Below are 27,676 nucleotides of genomic sequence, written 5' to 3'. Positions count from 1 at the left end.
TGAATCTATATGTGATAATATCCCAATGATCTGATTTTGTTTGTGTATCTATGTGATAATAAACCAATGATCTAATGATCTTTTTTGTTTTTGTCTGCGGATTACGGTCGTTATTAAGTAATGCATCATTATGTCCAACCAATACATAAGGGCTGGGACACAATTTTAAGAATTTGTTCTGGCAATAACTCTATTGCGCCAAAAAGAACCTCTGACTGAATCGAAATGTTGACATTAAAACGCCTTGGGTCACAGAGTATCATTATAGTAATCGGAGGTCCGACTCAGTGAAATTATAGGATACAGAAATTGCGGCGCACACACGGACAGTGCTCGAACTAACACAGGAGAAATCAAGCCGGTGGGCGTCCTCGTCAATAATTTTCCCCGAACTGTTGGACAGGAAAGTAAGCACGGTAGAGCATTTTCTGAACATAGCGCGCGGGAATTTTTGTAGTCTCTAGAGTTCCACATGGGGTAGCGGTTTATCGCCATTCTACTAAATGCAGCCTCAAAATAACCTCTACACTGGAACTCAACTTCCTCAAGCCAGGGAACGAATTGAATGGTGGATAACGCCAGTAGGATCAAAGGACCTAAATAGTGGTAAGTATTTCTATTAAGCGGCCGTAAAAACTTGGGCACCTTTAAAAGTAAAGTTAGATTTTGGGCAAAAAATTGTCTGGCTTATTTTTGGCTTGTTTTTGAAAGGCTGCGGCTTACTTTTTTGTTCACGATCTGGCAGTACTGGTGCAGAATGATGACCTTAGCACTGTGGCGGCGGAATCGCAAAACAGTACTTACTTAAAAAACATGCCTTGTATGTTAACTAGGATCATTATACATAGGCTATTTGAAAGTAAGAATTGTTTTTTTTTAACATGTCTCCTTATCAATAGTCACAATTGTAAATTTTTACTTTTGAAGTACATACCTCCTCCCTCTAGAGGACACTGACCTTTGATGACCTTTAAAATCATTGTGTTATAAAAGTGAAACTTTGTATAATAGATATTCTGCTTAAAGGAAGCACAACAAAACTGTTTTCAGCTTCACAACTTTGCTCAATCCCAATTTATGAGGTTTGAAGGATCCGCAAATACATTTCCTAAATCTTGAAAAACCCATCAATATGGCCTAAAATTCTAATCAAATAAGAGGATTTGCATTTTCAGAACTAAACCCAGAGATAAAAAAAAGTGATAACTGAAAATGAATTTAAAAGTTAGTTAAATTCTAGTTTAGATTTGTCAAAATTTCAATAGGATGACCTGTCAAGTAGGCAAATTTCTAAGACTTAGAAATCAGGATAGGGCTAACATAGAAGCTTGGCAATACCTTCCCAGAGTATGTTTTTTGGCTATGGATTCATTACTGAAAGTTTTATTTTCCTATCCAAACCCCTTTCCAAGATAGTAAAAAGGAGCTAAACTAGAATTTCTAGTTTAGCTACTTTTTGCTATCTTGGAAAGGGGTTAGGTTAGGAAAATGAAACTTTCAGGGAGGGGCCTACAGACTAAATTATGGGTCAATATATACCAAATCATATTATTGAGTTTCAAATAAAGTGAATACACCATTTGATGCCTTTTTGGTCAATATATACCAAATCATTTCATCGAGTTAGGACTAAAGTGAATACACCATTCAATGCCTTTTTTATTCTGATTAGGAATATAATAAGCATTTCTATCAGAAATGTATTTTAGCCCCCCCCCCTATATATGCTAATTCAGGGTTAGGTTAGGTATAGCCTATATCGGGGAGGGGAGGGGCTGAAATTCATTTCCAATAGAAATGCTTATTATATTCGTAATCAGCATAAAAAAGGCATCAAATGGTGTATTCACTTTATTTGAAACTCAATAATATGATTTGGTATATATTGACCGCCTTTTTTATGCTGATTATGAATATAATAAGCATTTCTATCGGAAATGAATTTCAGCCCCCCCCTATATAGGCTATACCTAGCCTAACCTTACCCTGAATTGTCATATATAGGGGGGGGGGGGCCGGAAATTCATTTCCAATAGAAATGCTCATTATATTCGTAATCAGCATAAAAAGGCATCAAATGGTTTATTCACTTTAGTCCTAACTCAATAATATGATTTGGTCTATATTGACCAAATTATGTCCCGGGAAGGTATTTTGAAGGGTAGAAATTTACAATTGTGACTCTTGATAAGGACACATGTTAAAAAAACAATTCTAGACACTTGTCTAGTCAAGTGTGGAAGACTTGGAATTCACTTCCATTGGAAATAGTTGAAAGTACCATCGTCCTGTCTTTCAAAGGTGGTTTAGCCTCTACAGATTTTTATGCTAGGTCCTATCACAATCCATTTTGAGAATATTTTTATGTTTGTATTAGCTGATTTGTGACAGTTTCAATTATTAATATAGCTATATGTTTCAGTTGGTTTGGTATGCTACTGTATGTTTCAGTTATTATGTTTTTAATGTTTTCAGTTACTGTATGTTTTTGTTATGTCATTGATATTGTTATAATTGTTTAGTGTGACAAGCTTCTTAAGCTTACTGTATTTGGTATTAATAAATGAATAAATAAATAAAGGGACACATGGTAAAATTTGATTTGAGCTACTTTTTGCTATCTTGGAAAGGGGTTAGGTTAGGAAAATGAAACTTTCAGGAAGGGGCCTACAGACTAAATCTTGTCCTGGGAAGGTATTTTTAAGGTTAGAAATTTATAATTGTTACTCTTGATAAGGACACATGTTAAAAAAAAACAATTCTCACTTTCAAATATGTATAATGATCCTAGTTATCAAATTATCCAAGGGGAGAACCTTTATATTCAAGTCTTTTCTCTTTTTTTCCTTCTATTTCCAACTTAATAGAAAAGAAATTTCTATTTTTGAATGCTTTCAATGCAATGTGTAAATCTTTTGAAACTGTTGCTATAAATTTGTTTTTTTAGATGGTGTTTAACTGGTGTGAATCCCCTTATTAAGTTCCTTTTTTTTAAATAAAATTTAGAATACAGTTCTAAGACATTGATGAATATTTTAGAACCTATATACTAACAGAGTATATACCCTCAGCCCCCTAATGTGCAAATATATACCAAAAATTGCATTCTGAATCTAAATATAACCAAATGAACTTAACCTTAACCCCTAAATAAATCCAAATCAGGGTATATATTTTCACATCTTGGGGGTGGGGATAAAATTCATCTGCAATTAAAATGAAGGTTATATTTAGACTGAAAATGCAATTTTGGGTATATATTTGCACACTAGGGGGGTGGGGGTATATATTCTGGGTACACTTCTATTAAGCAGACCCTTTTATATAGTACTAGTTTGGTTAATGCCAATGAAATAAAATAAAATGAGATGAATATATAATAGTTTAGAAACAAATTTTGGCTATATATTTGCAGATTAGGGGGGGGCAAAGTTCTGTTTTTTTGTTTTTTAAGGACCAGCAGTTAATTAAAGCATACCATATATTAAATACATAGCCTAATCTAACCTAACCTAGGTACCTCCCCCCCCCTGAACCCCAAAAAAACAACAATTTAAACACAGTTCTTGCTTTTGTTTATATCCCAGTTCCACTCCAACAACTGTTTTATTATTGGGTATCTCATGTATCTGTCCTGGTAACTGTTGCAGCTCAAGTTTGACATTTGATATACACTAGATAAAAGAGTAAAAAAAGGGTCTGGTTAATAGAAGAGTACCATTTTCTGATAATATATAGGTTCTAAGATATTCAGCAATGTCTTAGAACTTTATTTTAAAACTTAGTTTAAAAAAACAACTTAATATGGGGATTGAAAGCCATCTATAAAAAAAAAATTATAGCAACAATTTCAAAAGATTTACACATTTTCTTCAAAGCACGGCAAAAATTTATATTTTTTCTTTTGAGTTGGAAAAAAAAGGAAAGATTTGAGGCCTAAAGTTCTCCCCTTGGATAATATGTTAACGAGGATCATTATCCATATTTGAAAGTAAGAATTGTTTTTTTTAACATGTCTCCTTATCAATAGTCACAATTGTAAATTTTTACCTTATGAGGTACATACCTCTTCCTTCTCCCTCTAGAAGACAGTGACCTTTGATGACCTTTAAAATCATTGTGTTATAAAAGTGAAACTTTGTAAAATAGATATTCTGCTTAAATGAAGCACAACAAAACTGTTTTCAGCTTCACAACTTTGCTCAATCCCAATTTATGAGATTTGAAGGATCCACAAATACATTTCCTAAATTTTGAAAAACCCATCAATATGGCCTAAAATTCTAATCAAATAAGAGGATTTGCATTTTCAGAACTAACACCAGAGATAAAAAAAATGATAACTGAAAATGAATTTAAAAGTTAGTTAAATTCTAGTTTAGATTTGTCAAAATTTCAATAGGATGACCTGTCAAGTAGGCAAATTTCTAAGACTTAGAAATCAGGATAGGGCTAACATAGAAGCTTGGCAATACCTTCCCAGAGTATGTTTTCAGCTATGGATTCATTACTGAAAGTTTTATTTTCCTATCCAAACCCCTTTCCAAGATAGTAAAAAGTAGCTAAACTAGAATTTTACCAAGACATATTTTTAGATTGCTGGTTTTATGCTGATGTTTATAGTTTAGTTTGAATTTTTGACAAGTCATCCCCAGCCCCTTCTAATTGTCTCATGTAGCCTTGGGTGTATTTCCTTTTCTTCAGGTAGTTATCTAGGCTCATACCAAGAAACTAACCAACAATGATGAAATCTTACTTCATAATATTCAGAACATTCCTTTTAGTACAATTATTATGTTCCTTTCTGTTGAAAATAAAATTTTGGTAAATGGCTTTTCTTCCCTTTCACCATGTCCTTTAGTAGAAAGATATATAGCCCAAATTGTAAGTATTTTTCCACAGTCCAAATAAAAACTGGGTTTATAATTAGAGATGACTCCACCTCTCATACATATAGACAAGGAGAACACATTGCATTTTGCCCTTTTTTATGTTCTTTTCAATAATCATTTTACCTTAAATTGCAGCTAGTAGCAATCTAAGGATTTTTCCTTATAGAGCTCCAGAATGATGACTTGAGTTGTATACAAAGTTCATTTGTGACCAGGTGTTGCTCCATGCTCAGTAGCATCCCAATTGAATTTACACTCTCTGGAGGACAACTCAGCATCCAACCTTTGTTTGGAAATATCAATGGATTCAGCAGTAACTGTTTCATTAGATAGTTTGTTCCTGCTGTTGACTATGCATGATTAAAAGAATTGAGTTCAGACTCTAGATATTGTAGACTGCTTGACAAGTTTTAGGTGATGACCTCTAGTTCTTGAGTTGATACCAACAGTAGGAAAGAATGCTGGGAAAAATATTAGCCCTCAATAACTGGTAGGCTAAAATAGCATCCTCTCTATTTCTCCTGTAAGCAAGTGGAGAGAGATTCAGCTTTGATAGTCTTACAGGGTAGGAAAGCTCCTGAATTCCAGATATCACTTTAATGGCATTTCTCTGCACATCTTCAAGAACTTTTGTCAGTTTTAATATAAGGGAAGGCAAGAGACATTCCAACTTCAAGCTTAGGATACAGAAGTTCCTTATATATAAGACTGATTACTTTAGGGGAACAAGTGGAAATAGTATGCTTAATTAGTCCCATTGCTTAACTAGCCCCATCAGCAGACCTCTTGCCATGAGTTCTGAATTTTAGTTCATTATCAATAGTGACACCAATATCTTGCTCATCATTTACAGAGGGGATTGGGTAACATAAGAAAAAATAAGAGCAGCAAGGATTTTGTTTGCCAAAATGAATGATATAGCACTTGGCAACATTTAATTTAAGAAGCCAGGCCTCAACCCATTGACCCAGCAGTTGAAGATTATTTTGTAGCAGGGCATGGTCTTCACAGGACAAAGCTGGTCCAAGAAGTTTCAGGTTGTCTGCATAAAGTTGATTTACTGCTGATAATGGAAGGAACATCATTGATGAAGATATTAAATAGTGTAGGACCAGAAAAACTTCCTTCAGGAACTCCACTTTGAACATGCATAGAGGAAGAAAGAAAATAATTACCAGAGTCATCAAATAACTGCACACGTTGAGAATGCAAATAAAGAAAATCAAGGATCCAGAGGAGGGATTTCTCTTCAAGCTTGACTGCACATAATTTAATTGCAAGTTGCTTGTGACACACTTTGTCAAAAGCTTTGGAAAAGTCAAGCAGAATCATGTCAGCAGGCACCCCAATATCAAGCAACTTGGTAATGTGATCATATAATTCAGGGAGGTTTGTGTCAACAGATCTTCCTGAACAAAAGCCATTTTTTTAACTGTGTAAAACATTATTTGCTTCAAGGTGTTTAACAACTGCAGAATTAATTATTCTTTCAAGAACCTTAACAGCTGCTGATGTCATGCTAATTGGTCAATAATGTTCAGCAAGGTCCTTTCTACTTTTTTTTAAATATTAACCAAAAAAACTTTTGTCACAAAATAAGTTTTTCAAAAAAAAAGTAAAGACCTCTATTAAACCAAAAATGAATGAAATTAGAATCAAATAATCTACCAAGTATACAACTACCACAAATCAGTATTAATAAATAAATGAAACCCAAAACAAACAGAAATTAAAATAAGTCAAACTCAAAACAAGCAGAAATTAATCTGAGTAGGGTTCTAAAGCCCATGCTTTCTAAAAGCCAGAATATAATTTGCACTTTATTAAAAAAATGCAAATGAATTTACTGAAAAAATTGTGCATTGTCAGTTTAATATTCATATGCTGATATTTATTCCTTAAAATCTTAATTAATTTTTGATTTCCTAAAGTTATAAAAGTGAAAACATTTAAAAGATTTGTCCTGAGGGCTGTGGGAGGAGGGTGGTCATCCTCAAAGACATAATTTCCAGACCTTTCAACTATGTTGAACAAAATGGCTATCAAAAAATTTTGATTGGATGTGTTTGGGGAAATGGTGAGTGTGAGATGGGGGTTAGCTACCCTCCAATCACTATAGACTATTAGAAAGGGTACCAGCCCTCTCAATTTCCAATGGAATGAGCCCCTTTTGAAGTTTCTATAACAACGCTATCTATAAAAACCTTGTATACCCCCAGGGTATAACTTACAACCTTTGCCCTTGGGGCTCTCAGGGTTTGTCACCCTCAAGTACATAATTTACAAAACTTTCAAGTACGTTGAACAAAATGGCTATCTCAAAACTTTGATTGAATGTGTTTGGGGAAATGGTTGGCTTGAGTAGTTGCTCTCCATTCACTTTCAACTATTAAAAATAGCACTAGCCCTTTCAATTTCCCATCAAATGAGCCCTTTTTGAAGTTTCAACAACAAAATTTTCCGTACAACCTTATATTGCCCCCGGCCATAATTGCCACCCCGGGCCCGGCGGGGTGTAGTGGGGGGGGGTTGTCACCCTCAAAGACCTAGGCCTAATTTCCAGAATTTTCAACCACGTTGAACAAAATGAATATCAAAATTTTGTGTGGTTGTGTTTGGGGAAATGGTGGGCGTGAGAGGGGGGTTAGTGGCCCTCCAATTACTTTTGACTACTAAAAAGGACACTAGCCATTTAAATTCCCAATTGAGTAAGCCCTTTTTGAAGTTTCTACAACAACGCTTTCTAGAAAAACATTATAATGCCTCCAGGGCATAACTTACAATCCTCGTCCTGAGGGCTATGTGTGCGTGTGTGTGTGTGTGGGGGGGGGTGTCATCCTAAAAGACCTAATTTCCAAAACTTTCAACTACATGGAACAAAATGGCTATCTCAAAATTTTGATTGGATGTGTTTTAGGAAAAGGTGGGCGTGAGAGGGGGGTTAGTTGCCCTCCAATCACTTTTGACTTTTAAAAAGAGCACTAGCCTTGAATTTCCAATCAAATGAGCTCTTTTTGAAATTTCCACAACAAAGCTTTCAATAAAAACCTTATAATCCCCCAAGCGCATAACTTACAACCAATGCCCTGAAGACTGTGGGGGAGTTTCCTGCTCAAAGATATAATTTTCAAAATTTTTTACTACACTGAACAAAATAGCTATCTCAAAATTTTTGATTGGATGTGTTTGGGGAAATGGTGGGCGTGGAAGGGGTTATAGTTGCCTTCCTATCACTTTTGACTAATAAAAAGGGGACTAGCCATTTTAATTTCCAATCAAATGAACCAATTTTGAAGTTTCTACAACAATGCTTTCTATGAAAACCTTATATGCCCCCAGGGCATAACTTATAGCCCTTGCCCTGAGGGCTGTGGGAAGGGGAGGGGCTGTCATCCTCAAAAACCCAATTTTCAGAACTTTCAACTAAGTTGAACAAAATGGCTATCTCAAAATTTTGAATGGATGTGTTTGGGGAAAATGTGGGCATGAGAGGGGGGTTATTTGCCCTTCAATCACTTTCAACTATAAAAAATGGGACTACCCCTTTGAATTTCCCATCGAATGAGCTCTTTCTGAAGTTTCTACTACAACGCTTTCTCTAAAAATCTTATATGCCCCCAGGGCATAACTTACAACCCTTGCCCTGAGGGTTGTGGGGGAGTGTCCTCCTCAAAAACATAATTTATTGGATGTGTTTGGGGAAATGGTGGGCGTAGAAGGGGTGTTAGTTGCCTTCCGATCACTTTCGGCTATTAAAAAGGGCACAAGCCACTCCAATTTCCAATAAAATGAGCCTTTTTCGAAGTTTCTGCAACAACTTCTTTGATACAAAGTGCCCTGGTCTAAATCCAAAAAAAAAAAAATATACATTTTGCCAACATCGTTCTTTACCTAGGCATTGTTCTTTGCCTATGATAGAAATGATATGTGCAGTTTTCCAATCCAGAAGTAGTCTGGAAAGATTTAATAATAACTTGAACAGCAGGGAAAGAGGTTTATACAAAACTGTACAACATTCATGTAGGATATGTGGGTAAATGCCATCTGGACCAGCATATTTATTCAGTTTGAGGGATGTCAGTTCCTTTAGAACCCTTGTATCAGTAATCAAAATTGGTTCCATCTTATGTGATACATTTTTTAAAAGAGGTGTGGGATAGACAATACTGGAATTGAAGGAAAAAACAGATGAAAATTATTGGTTTAAAATTTCAGCTCAGGATCAGCTACTGATTGACTATTGTGCAGGATATCTGGGACTCTAAAAATTACATGTTTTTGTTGCTTAGAAGAGGGTTGTTTTGTGGGTAGACATAACTCCAAAATAATTACTGTATGGTTTCTATTACCAACAGGTTTGGTTATTACATTCTTAATAAGAAGGTCAGGTTACTGAGAAAAACCAGATCCAAAAAGTTGGAGACTTGACCTTCCCTGAAACGAGTTGGTTGTGAGATTGTTTGACAGAGAGAATTATCAGAGAGTGCAGACAAAAAAGGAGAATCTTTTATTTCTACATGCAAATCTCCTTTAAGTTTTTTGAATGAACCCTAAAGTGACATCTAATTCATGGTTGCCCATAAGGGAGGGGGGGGGGCAGTCTACCCCTGGCTAAATGATGCTGCTTTATATATTTTTTTTTACGTTTCTATTATGCAGCATTGGAAGTACTGATTAGATCAGGTAATCCCCCCCTAAAGTTCATCTTATATGTACCCATGACCTAATTTCAAAAATTCCATCAAAATTGAGTGGTTAGACTTATTCAAAGTGGTTTTCACAATTCTCCTGTAATCCATTCATATGCACCCATGATCTAATTTCAAAAATTCTATCAAAATTGAGTGGTTAGACTTATTCAAAGTGGTTTTCACAATTCTTCTGAAATCCATTCAGCCAACTGTTTTCACAAGATATACATGATGCATAACATTAGATAACAAAAATGTATGATTTGACACTGTAGATGAGACAATTCTCCTACCAGAAAATTATTCCTACAGGCAATTCATCTTCTGCAGAAAATTTTCCCTGTGAAAATCTCCCCTCACCATATATAAAATCCCCACCTCTCTGACAATTCTCCCCCTGGAAATTTTCTCAAACTAAAAGAAAGATATACTGTATTTGAGCTGTCATTGCCTCCTCTCCTACAAAAGAAAGAAAGGAAAACAACACATTCTTAACTAACTTTATTGATGAAGCAGTTGAGCTAGCTGCAAAATATGCCACTGGGCTCAGGTTTAGACTTCAAATTCAATTTTGAGAATATCTCCTTTCCCATGCACTAAATTTTTAAGGTTAAAAAAACTCAATTATGTAGTTTTACTCTGAATTTTGGTTATAAGTTAAATTTCAAACCTACCTTAATTGGTACTTGGGAGCAAAATCAAGGGTGATACTGGATCTGTTGTGATAAACTTTATTTACAGTTAGAGGAGACAGCCTTTAAATTTTAGCATGTTCTTTATTTAAAAAAAAAAATCAAAAATAATCAAATTTTAAATCCTATTAACTGCTGAAGAAGTTTAAATTATGCTTTCAACTGCATCAAGACACAATTAGCTTTGTGTTAATTCAAAGGAGTGACTAGCTTGTGTATTTTTAGAGACTTTGTGCTTCTAATCACCCCTGTACTACTGGAGTATTCTTTCCAAGTGTTATTGCTAGTATTATAAATTTGATAAGCAGTATTTACTTGATTCAGAGGCTCTATTATGGACTTGCCTCAAATTCCAGTGGCTGAAGATGTCACCTGTTCTGAAGTTTGTGTTGTTAAGAATGGTAAGTTTTTAATTAAATTTACAGAAACAATATAATTAAAGGTACATTTGCTTTAGTAAATAATTTCTTTTGTTCTCTTGCTTATCAAGTATTGTTCAGGAAAAAATTTACAATTAAATATGTAACTGCATATACCCTTCTATCAAATCCTTAGGAGCTAAGGTAGATTATAGTGTTTTTTTTATAAAAAGCAAATAAAATCATAAAATATTAAATATAATTTTTTTTTTTTTAGAAGGAAATATAAAAACCGGAATAATAATTGTCTCTTTATTTAATGCATACATGAAAAAAAAAAAAAAAAACAACAACCAAAAGTGGAGGTTTTTATGTGGCAGCCAAAATATTTATATGAATTATAAAATTATTTTAATAGTAATAATTTTTTTATACTGTTGTTTAAAATTGTTAATTTAGGTATTTTGTTACTGGCTTAACCAAACATGAAAAAAAGAACACAATTATATAGTAGTTACAAATCAAAGAAACAGAACCTTGCTAAAATGTATTAAAGGATGCCTTGTTAGAATTAAACAGCAATATTTCAATGCAATTTTATAAAAATATCTTAATCTATATACAAAATTTTCAACCTAAATTTACCTTGGATCTGGCTATATTTTTCTGTTTTTATTTTTTTGTTTTTTTTTAACTGCTTCCAGGAAGGGGGAGGGAGTTCACCCCCCCCCCTGTATTGTTTGTTTGACTCTTACAAACGTAGGGGGACCAGCCCACATTCGCCACTTTTCTGGCTATTTATTTTTTGTAAACACAGTTTTTGACTTAAAATAACTCTGGAAGTAGCTATGTATATATTCATGTTTGGGGTATCTCTAAAAAAATCCCTAATGACCAGTGTTTTTGGATGTAGCAGAAAAATAGTTACAATAATGTAGCCCAAAAGTGGTGAACCAGGGACACCCCGGTTCATGTTCACAACAGATGGCCCACGTTTGCCACCGTCTTACCTCAAGTCAAGGAAAGCTTTTACTTCTCTAGAATTAGTCCTAAAATTTGTCGCTTATCAGATTTTTAATTGTCTTTCAGAATTCAGATACAAAAATATGAACAGGCTTAGGACAGTAGCCTACTCAAAGACCTACGTTCTATAAATCAAATCCTAGCTAAGTTTACTCTTAAAGGCCGTCTCATTAGAAGGAACATTACGACCGATTAACATATCTTGTATCCCGAAAGGTCAACACCAAACTTCAGCCTCTTGCTAAGTCTTGAAGTCCAACCTGAGACTGAGGGCTTACCAAACCCTGTTACAACCTCAATCTTAAAGACGGACGATTCTTCTTTGGTAAGCACAAACTTGCTTGGTTCTACGCACTTCAAGAAAATAACATCAAGCTCAAGTGGATATTTCTTCAAATCTTTTGCAGCAAAGAAGCCCTTTGCACTCTTTTTACCTGCAAGTCCAACTAAAACAAAGTCACCGACTTTTATTGGCTTGTTTTCCACATGTTTCTTATCTTCTCCTAGCTTAATACGGTCCTCAATCTCATTGTCAAGCTCCATCTCAACATGATCAGACTCGCTTTCACTCTCGAGGACCAATAATACTTTGCTTGCTTCTTGCAATTTATCTTTTGTTGTGGTCTTCTTCTCCTGGGTTTTTTGTTATTTTTTCCTCTTTTCTGCAGCTTTCAGTTCCTCTTCTTGGCGGATTCTTTCCCTCACTGGGGTATCTTGCAAAATTTCCGTAGTCTTTTTTTCACTGCATGTCTGATTTGTTTTCTCAGAGAACCTTTCAGAAATGAAGACACATAAACTACTTCAGAGAAACATTTTTCAGCTTTTCCATGTAAAGGGAATCCTGAGAGGGATTGGGTATCGTTCTCATGGTTCATTGGCTGATTAGCAACATCCTCGTCAGCAGAAGAAGTTGATCACCGTGGTTCAAAGTTGATTGTCGTTCAGAGACATATGAATTGAAGAACTCGTGATCTTTGAAAATCACGAGATTGAAAGTGTCGATGCAGTGAAAACCGCTGGTTATGCTTGCTGGGGTCACCGCTTTGGGATACGCTTTTTCAGAAAGCTCAGAAATGCTATACATGGAAATTTTCTTGCATTTATGCTCTGTCATAAAAGTCGCAGATTCCCTGTTGTAGAAAGCCTTCATTGGAAACATAACTTACCTGTCAAGTGGCTGCAGCTTATGGGTTGTATGAGGCAGAACAGCGAGTATGACAACTCCATTTTGTTTGGCTAAGTCAATCAATTAAATACTGTAGTAACTAGTGTGATTTTCAAGTATTAGATGCACAGGATCAGCCTTACTCGGTCTTGTATGATTCAAAAAATGGTTCATCCAAACAAGAAATAGTCCATTATACGTCCAACCAGAAGCAGTTTCTGACCCTTGAGCAATGGTGGCTTGCGGTGTTTCTATCAGTAAGATTTCTGGGCAATTCTTGTGAGGAAAAATGTGCATAGGAGGGACGCAATTACACATGGCACTGACGCACACATAGTAATAGTCTGCCGTCTTTCTGCTAACGTTGCCTTGCCAACTGGTTACTGTCCTTTTGCTGCAACAATTTTCCCGGGCTTTTGGACTGTTGATAGTCCAGTTTCGTCTACATTCTAAATATTTTGGCGCGGTAAATCTGTGGCGTCACCAACACGTCACACGTCACCAATATTTTCAAAAAATCTCCCAACTTTCATACGATTGAAAGCAGTTGTACGGTCAAGACTGGTTTAGGCACTCTTACAGCAAAATGTTGGTGTCTTGCTATAAAACCACGGTACCTATCTTCACCTGCAGCATTTTGATATTCACTGCTTGTCCATTAATTTGGGATGGTAAATCCTTTTGCAACAGAATACCTGCAAGTAAGCTGATGAACTTCAAGCGGTGTTTAACCATAATATATATGGCACACACCTTGCAAGTATTTAGAAAGAGTATTTTCTTGTTCCTCTGTAAAGATCAGTCTTGTAGCATAAAGTAATGAGAAAAAAGAGAGAGGTAGAAGCTCAAAAAAGAGAGAGGTAGAAGCTCAGGTTCGCCAGGCCCAGATTCTCCAGTCCTAGAGTGACGAACCAGGGCTGGTTTTTTTTGTGGCGAACGTGGGCTTTTTCCCTATTCGGAGAAAAATCAGCACTTTCCAGGTATTATCGCAGAGGGCAGTAAATGTCAATCATTAATAGTTTACTAAGTCTCAGACGTTTCTATGAACATAAAAAAGTTCTCCCTTACCTCTACATTAGAGACCAATCTTTTCATTTTCCTTTAACGCAAAAATTTACTTTTCAAGCCCTAAAAATTAACTTACCACACAAAACCTGGAAAACGGGGTTCAACTCAAAGTCGGATACATCCAAACTTTCGCTACTAGATGACAACTTAAAAACTAAATCATGGGAATTTTTCCATTGATGGCTTCCTAGTTAAATGCAAATGACGAATCTGGGCTGTGGCAAACCTGAGCCGGTCTCCCTAATAAAATACACGTAAACAATTTTTGATACATTTTTGCAAGTTTTTTGTACTCCCGCTCCCTTCCAACATAAATCCTGGATATGGCCTTGAATGCGTGTTTAGACATTTGTAACTGGCTTAGTTATACTTAAAAACCAAAAGAACCCAATTAGATAGTAGCTACAAATAAAAGATGCAGAAGTTTGCTAAAGTGTATTAAATGATGCTTTGTTAAAATTGAACAACAATGTATTAATGCAATTTAATAAAAAATTCATAATTTAAATGCAAAATTTTCAAGCTTAATATCCCTTGGAGTTGGCTCTTGGGCTTTCCCTCTGGTATGCTCAGTATTTTTTTAAAGTTGGCATCAGTGCCTTCTAATCAATTTGTATTAAATAGTTTTTTATTGTATGCTTGTATTAAATGTGGGTTGTTCATTGGTTTTAGACGTGGCACTTCCCCTGGTTGCAGAAATTTTAGTGGTATAAAATTTCAAATAATGTAGCATTCATAATTATTTTCATTTTAACATTTTATTTAAATTAAAATACTGTAGAAGTTGACAGTAAGTATATGCACATTGAATAGGCTTATAAATATAAGGAAAATTATGAGCAAGGTCCCCTTGTAAGGTAATAGAATACTCAAAAAGCCCTTAAAAAATAAATACTTTACTGAAATAGGGACTCTGCTAGTTGCTGCCTGAAAAAAAAGTTTAAAACAAAAGTATCCAACAGCTCAAGAAACAGTTGCAATGTGTATGTTAACAGTCAAAGAATATGTAGTGTTTTCTAATAAGGAAAAAACAAATTTGTTTTACTTTTAATAACTTCAATACCTTCAAGGATGTTAAGACTCAGAAATAAATATCAGAATATATTAAATTGCCAATTCACACTCATATTTTTTTCCTTTAACATGAGTTCTGACTGGGATATAATTTCTTTTGATGTTATGAGAAATAAAAACATAGCTCAAATTAAAAATTGTTTTTAATAAAATGAAAATTGGGTTCTGATCTTAAGAAGGCCCTTGTCCTTAGCCCTACTCCTCTTTTTGGTAGTTTCTCCTTGTTTTGAGTTTCACTTGGTTATCCATTGTAATTTCAGTTCGTTTTGCATTTCGTTTATTTTTAGTCAATGATTTATGGTAGTTCTATACTTAAGAAATTATTATATTTTTTTGTGCTCATCTTTGGAATAATGTTACACTTTACTTTTCTTTGAAAATGTTTTCAAATTAATTGTAAAATGAAAAACTGTTGGATTTGCTAAGAAAGCTTTTCTGTTGTCTTATCTCCCTTTTATTCATGTTTTGTTTTAGAAGTTGAAGATGTTTTTCTTAGTGAGAGTGAAGAGCTCTTTGATACTTCGAACATTTGTTTGTCTCCTAAACTGGAATCAGTTTCTTTGACTACTTTGTTCAGCATTGCAGGACCAATTAAATCAGAAGCTGACGCCCAGGAATTGGAACCCAACAGTTTTGACAATGAAGGTATCTTTAAAACATTTGTTTTGTAGAATCATGTATATCAGGAACATCTCATAAAAGAAAACTAGGGTACATGGACTACATTTTAGTATTTTGAACTAATCTTACTGTTAACAAATCTTAATTAATCTTATTCCTGACTTTTGTCTTATCTTATTCTAGTATGCAGGCATTTGGTAAACCGGTTTTGAAGTTTAACAACAACTTTCAAAGCGTTTATTGAAAGGTGGCGGGTGAATTCTGTATATCTTGAAGCCAGAGAATACAGCTTAGAACTTACTTTTTATATTTCTTTCTCAATTAAGATATAAATCGATTTATTATTTTCCTGAATTAAAAGGAAGAATCAAGTTTTTGAAACAAGCAGAAAATGGACTGGTATTATGTGAACTGTCAATCAAAATTTTTTAATTTAGAACATTAACTTAATAAAAATGCTAGATTCGGACAAATTTCAGAATTCGTTTGGTGCCAGTGAATTAAAAAGATTTTACTTTGCATGTCGAATGATTTGTTTTGCAGTATAAAACTAGAGGTGCATAATTAGTCCTAATAGGCCTCAATAATAGAGACGAAAGTCAGTTTTTGTGTTAGACATGAAATTCTATCGAGATCAACGGGGTATAAACCCTCCTAGAATTAGAAAAATACTTCTTTTGGGGTATTTGAAAACCGGATTTTTCTAGTACTTTTTATTGACAAAAATTGAAAGAAGACAAAAAACAAAGAACTGAGGCCACTCCAGTGCAAACGTAATTCAAACCAAAGTTTAAGCTAAATCAATTATTTTCAAGTCCCAATGCCCATATTTGCTCTTCTGAAAATTTACAAGTATGGAGATACGTCCTTTTGGTAACTGACTGACGATATGGTGTGTTTGGTACTTTACCAAGAACAATTGCTCTTGCGTTCAAGTATTTTGTGAGTAACGGAAGGCTTCACTATGACTACCTCTAACGGCAATTACTAACTATTTCTTGTAATATGTTTACAGATTCCCTTAATAATGTATATACAGATAACCCTTAATCCCTTAGTTCTAGAATTTATTTATAGAACTAATCCTCCCTTCACAGAAAGAGACAATTGGGCTTTAATACTAGAGACAAAAGCCAGTTTTTGTATTAGATATGAAATTCAATGGAGATCCCGGGGGCATAAACCATCCTAAATTTAGAAAAATTGCTCTTTTGGGTCATTTGAAAAATGGATTTCTAGTATTTTTTATTAACAAAAAATTTAACGAATTACAATTTCCCTCTCCCCATATTTTGGTTTGGTTTTTACTCTTGAAAACAAATTAGATTTATGTTTCCTAGGCACCGTGAAGTGTTGTAGCAACCCCTTTTGGCCAGGAATCCAAGGAAGGAATTAAGAAATAATATAAAGAAATTGAAATCAATTGCAATTATCATCTCGAAAGATGATGAAGATTTAAAAAAATAGATTAAAAAAATGTATATGTTGCATTGGTAACGAGTTATATACTGATCCTTGTATATAAAGTATTTAATTACCACGTAAAGTGTGTAAATATGTATAATTACATAGCATGTGTAATATCAAATAATAGTATTGCGTGTGTAATTATCTATCCCCAGCTTTCAGGATCATGTTGCTGTAACCACTCTTTGCTCAAATACTTGCAAAACTATTGTATTGTGATTTAATCTTTTATATATTGTATTGTGATTTTATCTACAACTAAATGTATATAAGACAAATTTTCTTGCCCTCAAATGAATCAAGGAAAATGTAGAAAATATATTTGTCTTAACCTAAAATGTACATCAGGAATCACCATTAGGTAGGCAGAGTAGGAAAAGTTGCAACGCTGGTTTTTAATATGTTGTTACTGGGTGATAGTACGCATATGCATATGCAAAGTCTTTCCTTTTACATAACTAATTTAAAAAACTTTCCACAAGGCAGGTTTTTCAAAGAAAAGTAAAGAGCTCCATTAAGCCAAGAATGATTAAAAATAAAATCAAATAATCTTCCAAGCATAATACTACCAAAAATCACTATCAATAAATGAATGAAAATAAAAATGAACAGAAATTACAAAAAAATAGCCGAGCCAAACACAAAACAAGTAAAAATTAACATGAGGAGGGCTGATAACCCCTATGCCTTCATAAGACAAATTCACAATTTGTGCTTTACTGAAGAAAAAAAACTAACAACTGACTGTGGATTGTCAGTTAAATTGACATATACTGACATTTATTTGTTAAGGTTTTGATAATTTTTCAATTATTAAAGTAAGAAAGGTGAAAATATTTCTAATATATTCTTTTTTAAGCAAAGCGGAAATCGTGTTCTGGTCTTTTTCCGGCAAATTTTGAAGGCTGTGGGGGATTGTCATCCTCAAAGATGTAATTTCCAGACCTTTCAATTACGGTGAACTTAATAACTTATTAGCCATCTCAAAATTTCAGTCAGATACATTTCAGGAAAATATGAGGTGTGGGGAGGCGGTCCACCCTCTGCACACTTTGAATCTTAGAAAGAGCATTATATATTCTGATTACCAATCCAATGAGCCCCCTCCGAAGTTTATACGATCTCTCTTTCTATATATATACCTTATATACCCCCTGGGCATAACTTACAACCCGTGCCTTGAGGGCTATGGTCAGGTTTTCATGCTCAAAGACATTATTTATGGACCTTTCAATTTCACTGAACAAAATAGCTATCTAAAAATTTGGATTGGATGGGTTTGGGGAAATGGTGGGCGTGGGAGGGGGGGGGGTTAGTTTCCCTCTCATCACTTTTGACTTTTGAAAAGGGCACGAGCCCTTTCAATTTCCAATCGAATTAGCTCTTTTCGAAGTTTCTATGACAACAAATGGGCAAGTTTCTATTAGATTCATTTTAGGAAAATACGAGGTGTTGGGGGGGGGGTATCCACCCTCTGATCACTGAATCTTAAAAAGGGCACTAGAACATCTGATTTTCAATTCAATGAGCCCATTCTACTGTTTAAACAATCACCCTTTCTATATTTATCTTATATGCCCCCAGGGCATAACTTATAACCATTGCCCTGAGGGCTTTGGGGGGTTGTCATCCTCAAAGACATAATTTCCGGACCTTTCAACTACGTTGAACAAAATGGCTATCTCAAAATTTTGACTGAATGTGTGGGGAAATGATGGGCGTGGGAGGGGGTTAGTTGCCCTCCAATCACTTTTGACTATTAAAAAGGGCATTAGCAGTTTGAATTTGCAAACTAACTAAAAATAATAAATTAATATTTTTCAAATAAAATGTTCTATGAAACAAAGGAATTTTTTATGTAGGTTTCTGCTATGGCTGAATCCAAACAGATAACAGGAGAGGTCAATTTTTGGGAGTTTTGGGAGCCTCTTTGTTTCTGATCAATTCGTTGAGATTTAATTTTTATAGCATTGTAGGGTTTCTTTTCCTTGTTATATTTATTTGTTTTTGTTGGTGTTGAAGGTCCTTCAAAAAGTGCTGCCACAACCCTATTGGAAACCTCAAATTCTTCTCTATCACCAGGACATCAAAGTCTCTCTGAGGGTGTTTCACCCAGCATTTCCACATCTTTTCCAGAATTTGACTCCCAGGAAGTGGGCCTCGATGACGAAGGTATAATTAAACGAATAATGTTTCTGAATTATTTTTAAAAGAAAACAATTTTTTTCCTAAGATAAAGCATGAAACATTATATAAGGCTTTAAATAGCGTTATTGAAAGATTTTACTGTCATAAAAAGTGTTATCGCGTTAAACACAAGGCGATTTTAAGATTTAGTGTTGAGAGCACTATTTAAGTTGGCTAATGTTGTACAATGTCGGCAAAGTGCCGATTGATTTGCCATTCTAGTCTTTATTGAGCAAGTATAAATGTTTCTATTCATAAAAGTTAACTACTAACTACTGGATATGAAAATCTGTGAACAAAACTCTAAATTTGTGATATGAGTTTTGTAACAATCAAGTTTATCACTCTTAAATTTGTTCCGATCTCTTGTTATGTCTAGTTTTATAAGTTTGTTGACTGGTATATGCATGTTCTGTGGCTTTCCTTCTTTCTGGGTGAATTATTCAGACAATGTTAATGTTCATCCATCTTCTATTTGTTGATTCTTTTTATTTTGTAGAAGCTGCAGCTGCTTCAACAATTGATACTGAAACAATGAGAGAAACTTCTAGTTATATTCTGTCATCTGAGCATCAAAATCGACCTTTGGGTATTTCATTGAATATCGTATATGAATCAGACTCACAGGAAGTGGGTAGAAATGACGAAGGTATTTTTAGAATTATTAGTGGTACTTTAAAATTCAGGCTGATGAAGGATAATTTTGTTGAAAGTTTTTTCCTACCTAACAAACGTTCTTCGCATTTTTAGTATTTAAATAGTATTGCTAAAAGTATTTTTGTCATTCAAATAGGTAATTAAATAGTATTCTCAAAAGTCTATAGTAAGACTTGTTTGTATTTTGGCTCGTAGGCAAGTGCATCAAAGAAATTTAAATGCACAGTACTGAAACAGTGCAAGACAAAAGTAGGTCTTGAGCCTCTCAACATTAATCTAAAAACTTTCTTTTTAAGAAACTAGAAAGTTACACTAGCAAAGTAGAGGTGGAGTTTGTTTTTTTACTTTGCTGATTTGTTGAAAAATTTTCTGCGTAACACCAATTTTCTCCCGAACATTATGTAGCTTTCGTCGATTTTATCCCAGGTGAACGCAGAGTTTTTGGAAAGGAGGGGGGGAGGTGTAAACCACATCACTGAACATTAGTTTTCAGATTTACTGCAAACCCATTTTAATAACCCTCAAAATTTTATCTTTTAAGTAAAACAGTCATACAAACTTATTAAAGGAAATAGGAACTTCCTGTGAGGGTGTAAAGAGGGAGGCTTTGAAGAGATTGAGATGACGGAAGAGCCTGTGTAGCTGTTGGCCACCGCAGGCCAACACAGCTGTGTTGGCCTGCGGTGAGATGTTAGTAGTAGTACTCTAGTAGACTCAGAAAATTAAATATATCACGTTTGTAAGTCTTACTTCCACTGCCCGCTTATGCTTTGGTATACCCATGGAGTGTATGTTTGGTCGTTCAGTTTAATATCACTTAAATCATAAATCATACTTCTCTATCATAATCTATCATAAATATCATAATCTATCATAATAATCATAATCTAAAAATCTTCTCGAATGATATGGAGAAAGATAGATGTACAGCACGGAGAAAGCTTGACGAGAAAGTGATTTATTGAAGCCTTTCTATGTATCACATTAGTAAAAATTTCTTATAACGGACCCCCCCTCCCTCTACGCCCCACTTATTCCTGTATATACCCAGAGAGTGAACATTTGATTTTTGAGTCCATTATTGGTTTTCACTTAAATCTTGCAAAATTACATATATAGGTTCTCTATGAAGAAAGATACGCCAGAAAAGAATTCGCTGAAACATTTCGAAGCATTTATCGCTTATTTTTTCATACCCTATATTACTTTGAATCATCTTAAGTTTTGAAGCTGACAAAGACAATTTTTATTATTCCTAATATAATTATCCTATAAAATTGAACTAACTTAAATTTTTTTTTTTAATTTTATTTAATAATTAAAGCAACTGAATAGAACCAGTGTAAGACAATGTGGATCCCAATCTTTTAATATTTTTTGAATGTTTGACTTTCATATACATTTTTTATTAGAGCCCGACCGATATGGATTATTTGGGTCTAATAAAGATACCGATTTTGGTGGTTTTTGAAATCACCATACATTTTGAAGATTGATGCATCAGGTGTGTAATGACAACTGCTGCAGTTCTATCCCCACAATTAGACTTAGCTGATTGCTCTGTCCCAAGGACTGGACAAGCAAAATTATCTGAGGAAAATCTGGTGCGATCTACTGGATAAGTTGTAAATATATGACTCAATATTTATTTCCCGTAAGCCGATAATGTCTCTGACCCCCATATTGGTCTGATAATTCTGTTCAGGCCCTAATTGTCTTAATATCAATTTCTTTGTTTTTCTTATTTTATTAATTTGAGTAAAGAAATTTAATTCTTTTTTTTTTCACTACAGGGGAGATGCATTCTACTTTGTGCAGCTCTGATGGTATGAGTCATTCAGAAATCTTAGGCCCAAAACCAATCGCTATGGTAAAAAAACTGACAGAGAAGGCCATTGAAGAATTTACAGTTGGAATCTGGCGATGTGGCTCCTGTGGAAAAGCACAGAAATCTCTTTTGATTCTAGATCTTCACATTGACACTGGTTGTGAAGAGCTTTCGCCAATAGAGTGTGATATCTGCCCCGCAGTAGTTCGTGATTACAGCAATTTTGTTGTTCATTTCCTGGAACACCAAATGGGAGCGACAAGGAGATGTGCCATTTGTTTAAGAGAATGTATTGATGATATGAGACAACATCTAGAGTTACATGGTCACTTTTTGCCAAAAATGTCTGAGCTAGACCTGCAGGAAAATAAATCGCTAATCGTTTCACAGAATTCATCAGCAAGCGGCTACTCAAATTCATCGAAATTAGAATCTGAGGAAAAAAGTTTAGACGATCAGAAAACATACTTGCTCAGTAAAAAGAATATAAAATTAGAAAGACATAAAAGTATACACAGAGAAAAAAAGGTATATGAATGTAATCTATGTAAGAAATGCTTTTCGTTTCCGAGCATTTTGAAAAAGCATCAAATAGTGCATACAGGTGAGAGGCCATTTGAATGTGAGATATGTAAGAAATGCTTTTCTTCGTCAAGCCATTTGAAGGCGCATCAAATAATACATACAAGTGACAGTCCATTTAAATGTGAGATATGTAAAAAATGCTTTTCTTCTTCAAGCAATATGAAAATGCATCAAATAGTGCATACAGGTGAGAGCCCATTTAAATGTGAGATATGTAAGAAATGCTTTCCTTCACCAAGCCATTTGAAAAACCATCAAATAGTGCATATGGGTGAGAAGCCATTTGAATGTGAGATATGTAAGAAATGCTTTCCTTCACAAAGCAAATTGAACAGCCATCAAGTTGTACACACACGTGAAAAGCCTTTTAAATGTGAGATTTGTATGAAATGCTTTTCTTCATCAGGCAATTTGAATGTCCATCGAAGACTTCATACAGGTGAGAAACTATTCAAATGTAATTTATATCAGAGAGCATTCTCAGGGAAGTCGAAGCTTAAACGTCACTTAAAAACCCATTCTATGAAGAAGTCTGATAGTTAATAGTTTAAAATAAAAATTGTGGACGGAATAGTGATATTCGTAGACTGAAGTTGAGATAGACGATGAATAATTAAAGATGTTCCTTGCAAGCTAATTCTCAGACCTGAACCAAGTTTAGCTATGTGCATCAATGAAAATTCTCTGGTTTTTCTGATTCTTGGATAAGTAAGGCTCGATCTTTATCCGAGAACTCTTGAATTTGTAAGACTACAGAAGCAGAGAAAGTGCCTTTTTTTCCTCTCTAGGGGCTATTTTCTTCCTTGTTTCTAGTGCCTGGTAAAGTATCTTCTTAAATGGAGAATTTGAACTCAAATAGAATTCTTTAGTATCCAAATCGCATGATTATCAGGATTTTGAAAAACAAACATGGAGCTAGTATGTTGCTGCATAGCCATGGCTGCGATCACCACCGCACATGAATAAATGTACCCATACTTTTGGTCTTAATTTCTAAACTTATAATCTGTCCTACCCACTCACTCCTTTTTTTGGCTTGGAAGACTCAATTTTGTCTATAAAAATCTAATGTGCTCAAAAGGGTGCGGAAAACATGACATTAAGTCAGATTTTGCTTTGCTATGGGTTCTTACTATATTTAGATCTTTAGTAAATTTACTCTCTATGTTTTTATCCTCTTTAGTAAGTTTTTTTTCTGGATCAGAAATTATCAGTATTGTTTAGCTAGCCAAGTATTCACCGAATTTTATTTGAAAAGGGCTCCCAAAAATTGGCCAATAAATTTTTTTATCTCATTGTTTGAAAAATACACCCGAAGAAACGAATTAAAAAAAAAATGGAAAACTTATTTGTTTGTCAAAAACATGTGCCCTTACGGCATCAAGATGGGTTTCGGAATAAAACCAAAATTTATTTTGATTTGCATTGGCTGAGGAACACCAACAGTTCCAGTGCTATATTTTTACTGTTGGAACTTACATCCACAAATTTCTTGTGCAAGGGAACCTCTAGAGCTTAGAAAAGAAGTTAATTTTTATGACTTTAAGTTGGCCGTGAAAATAAGCATACAAAATTTTTTGAACAACCTAAAATTTTCACAATATGTCTCTTTTGATTAAACCCTAAGCTTCTGTCAAAGAAAAATTCCCGACCGAGGACAAAGCTCTCACTCCCCAGAAAATGGGGCTAATTTTAGTTCTGTGATCAGTTTGAAAGGATTGACCAGACTGTTGTCATGGGTTGCATTTGTTTGTTCGTCCACTGCTTGCAAGTCCTATGCCAAGAAGACCACAATGTAGAGCAAAAAGTAAATGAACTTTTATTGTATTCGTCTGAGGAACCTGGTGGAGGGTAATCACTTGGGAATAATTCATAAGATTCGACGTGTTTTTACTTTTGAGCTTGGGATGGCTTGCATTTAATAATGACGTGGCTGCATGTCTATGGAGACCCTTTATTTTGGCTGATTAATTTTTAAAAATGATCCACAAAGAAGTTTTTTAAAAAAAGAATGAGCTATATTAATCAAAGACAAGCAGTAATAAAGTCAACTCACCATTAGTCACAATAAACCAATAAATGTAACTCAAAACGAACAGGAATCAAATAAATAACTGAGTCAAACTCAAAATTAGCAGAAACTATGAGGAGTGGGCTTACCCACTCCCCCAGTCCCTTCTCATGCCTAGTAAAGACCAGAATGTAATTGTCACTTTACTGAAAACAATCCTTATTTCGAGCTATATGTTTATTTTCAAGTAATATAAAAGAAATTACCATCATAACCAAGATTACTGAAAAATATAATTGAATGCTGATTAACCATTTAATACACATGCTGATTTTCATTCCTGAAAGTCTTACTAATTTTGGATTTATTAAATTAAAGAGGAAACATTTAATATGTGTTTGTTTTCAGTGAAGTGCAAATTACAATCTGGTCAGTTCGAAATCCAATTGAAAATCTAGGAGCTTATGGTCACTTAAAAATCCTCATCATGTTCTGAAAATTTCAACATAGAAGCAGTCTCAATAGAAGTAGTAGCACGCACATATTGCCTTTGAGTCACTTGATAATCCCCTTCATCTTTCACTGGAAGCTACTACTTAATACCCTAAGCTGGTTCTGAGATGACCCCTTTTGACAGTCTGCATGAACATCATGTGTTTTAATTTAGTTCAATAACCCCCTTGACATTCCCTGAAAGCTTCATCTGACTGCCCTCTACGTGTTTGGACACCAAAGGTAAAACTAGTCCCCATTTCAATTGCAAATGCTTTGTGTCAGCAATGGGTGAATTGCACAATTTAAAGCCCTTGCCTCTTTGGCTGTGGTTGGATCATTCAATTCTGCTGAAGAAAATGGTTATCTTGAATTTTTTTTTCTATAAAATTTGGGGGGAAAGGTGCATAGAAGGGGGAGGGGACTGGTTGCCCTTCAATTAATAGGTGATCGACGAGTAGGATTAAAGCCTCGTTCTCTTATCTGTCTAAGGGTGTAAAATCACCAAAGATCTTACAGCCCATCACAAACTTTGTTTTATATAGTTAGCACATATTTGTTAGACCTTGTTATTCAGCAATTTGAAGGAAATTAAGTAAAAAAAAATTATATGTTTGCTCACAGTACGACTGTAGTATAAGTGAAGAGCAACTAACCTAATGGGAGCTGCTGTTACTTCAGGGTAGCAAAGGTGTCGGCAGCTATATTATACAATTATTTTTGGCTGGGTTGCAATGACTGATGAGTCATTAAGTCGCTTGTCAGTCTCGGTTGCTTGGAGATAAGGCTTGGATAAAAATTTACTTGGAGGAGGAGTGTTACGGCAAATTCTAAGGCCGCTGAGATATTAGGGAATTGTTCTTTAATTGTGTAAAGATAAACAAGAGCTTTCAACTGGGATTCTGGCTTTTTACTCTGTGCGTAAGATTTGGAATGTCTAGTTTTGACTCAATGGTCAACTTCCCTACAGATAATGCAGGGAATTCATGTACAAAGTTTAATACTATGCTTGAACCCAGGTTAACCTAGAAGTTTTCTCCGAGCCTTTGTGTCAGCTCTGAAATTATTCCATTGTCTCTGAAGTATAGAATATCTGATTACATGAAATATAGAAATTACAAAATGTCGTGATTGTCTTTTGTACGATTTCTTTTGGCACTGACAGTGATTTCAGCATAAAACTGATCTGTGTGCTAATAACAACCGAATGCAGTGGCTTTTCTATTTAAATTTGATGATGTACGCGCAAGCGTTTCGTTTCCTCAACCATGTTAAACCAGCACTTCAGACTGGAGCTCGAAGACGTGCCGTTTGACTTCTTGAAAAAAGGGTGAATGTAGTGAATGAATGAAATAAATTTCTTCACTCAAATCAGTAAAATATGAAAAACAAAGAAATTGGCATTATAACAATTTGGGCCTGAGCAACACTATCAGACCGATATGGGGATCAGAGACATTATCGGCTTACGGGAAATAAATATTGAGTCATATATTTACAGCTTATGCAGAAGATCGCACCAGATTTTCCTCAGGTAATTTTGCTTGTCTAGTCCTTTGGGACAGAGCAATCAGCTAAGTCTGATTGTGATAATAGAATAGCAGCAGTTGTCATTACACGCCTGATGCATCAATCTTCAAAATGTATGATGATTTCAAAAACGTCTAAACAACTAAAAATAACAAACGCAAAATCACCTAAACAACTAAAAAGAAAAAAAAAATCAACCATAAATATCTGTTTAATGAATGTTCTTCTGCGTGGATGAAAAATCCCAAGATTCAACCACTTAAAACCATGATATCTAGTCAGGAGCACAGCTAAGGGGGAGGGAAAGGGTTCCAATGTGTCGGTGCTAAGTGCCGAATCCTTGGAAAATTTACTTATTTACCTTGGAAATTTAGATTCTATCCGCATTTGTCGGCATACTGGATAATTTTGTCAACAAATTCTTTAAATCCCCCCCCTCCAAACATAAAACCCTAGACGCATCCATTTATCCAAACAAAAGAGAGTAGCCACGTAAGGTTTGATTGACTGCCTGTTTGAAAACATGCTTGCACCTTCAACAAGTGAGGAAGAAGAGTCAGCAGATAATATTGATCAGCAACTGGGAAGGTACATGAGTGGGGGCTGTTATTGACAAGAAAAAAAAAGGTGTCAAGTAGATTGATGGCAAAAGAACAGCAGTCGTTTAAAGAACCAGAAAGAACTTTCTTAAAAGTATATCTGCTGTCTGCCATTCAGATTATAACTTTATTTGGTTTAATTGTTTTTTTTTAAATCTTTTCCAAATAAATCTTTTTTGCATTATTTGGAATCCACAGTGAATTATTGAGGATGTTCTTTGGATTGTAATAGACCAGGGAGAAACACGTTAGCATGCATATGGGCAGAGAATACATAGTTTAAACTTTAGAATAGTTTTTTTTTTCGGAGGAAATTTATAGGCAAATTAAATCGGTACGATACCGAATAACCGGTATCTTTATCGGACCCCAATAATCCAAATCGATCGGGATCTAATAACAAATGTAAGTGGAAGTCAAACATTCAAAAAGTATTAAAAGATTGGAATATACATTGTCTTGCACTGGTTCTGTTCAGCTGCTTTAATTATTAAATGAAGAAAAAAAAACTTTAAATTATTTCAAATTTATAGGATAATTAGATAAGGAATAATAAAACTTTTCTTTCCCAGCTTCAAAACTTAAAATGTTTGAAAGTTATATGGGGTATGAAAAACAAGCAATATATACCTCGTAATGTTTCAACAAATTATTTTCAGGTGTATCTTTCTTCATAGTGAACCTAAATATGTAATTTCGCAAGATTAATGACTTGACTTGACTTTATTTTCAACT

At 34.6% G+C, this 27,676-nt stretch overlaps 1 protein-coding gene across 1 annotated transcript; it reads left to right on the top strand.

The window, feature by feature from the left end:
• The first annotated feature begins 781 nt into the window (after positions 1-781).
• LOC148941788 (uncharacterized) lies at positions 782-24,253 on the top strand. The gene is made up of 6 exons (XM_089102948.1): positions 782-820; positions 10,501-10,676; positions 15,439-15,611; positions 19,068-19,224; positions 19,739-19,888; positions 21,690-24,253. Exons 2-6 carry the CDS (start codon positions 10,610-10,612, stop codon positions 22,850-22,852), a joined length of 1,710 nt encoding a protein of 569 aa, XP_088959074.1. The 5' UTR covers positions 782-820; positions 10,501-10,609; the 3' UTR covers positions 22,853-24,253.
• Positions 24,254-27,676: the final 3,423 nt, after the last annotated feature.

The sequence above is a fragment of the Artemia sp. Qi Xiang Cuo genome, chromosome 17 (assembly GCF_049724085.1).
Source record: "Artemia sp. Qi Xiang Cuo chromosome 17, ASM4972408v1, whole genome shotgun sequence".
Lineage (NCBI taxonomy): Eukaryota > Metazoa > Arthropoda > Branchiopoda > Anostraca > Artemiidae > Artemia > Artemia sp. Qi Xiang Cuo.
Note: the sequence above shows the minus strand (reverse complement) of the source record. Positions and strands in the feature narration are given on the sequence as shown.

Coding starts and splice junctions, on each gene's coding strand:
- LOC148941788 (XM_089102948.1), top strand. CDS start 10,610: ATGGACTTGCCTCAAATTCCAGTGGCTGAAGATGTCACCTGTTCTGAA. Junction 10,677..15,438: donor AGTTTGTGTTGTTAAGAATG/GTAAGTTTTTAA, acceptor GTTTTGTTTTAG/AAGTTGAAGATGTTTTTCTT. Junction 19,889..21,689: donor AGTGGGTAGAAATGACGAAG/GTATTTTTAGAA, acceptor TTTTCACTACAG/GGGAGATGCATTCTACTTTG.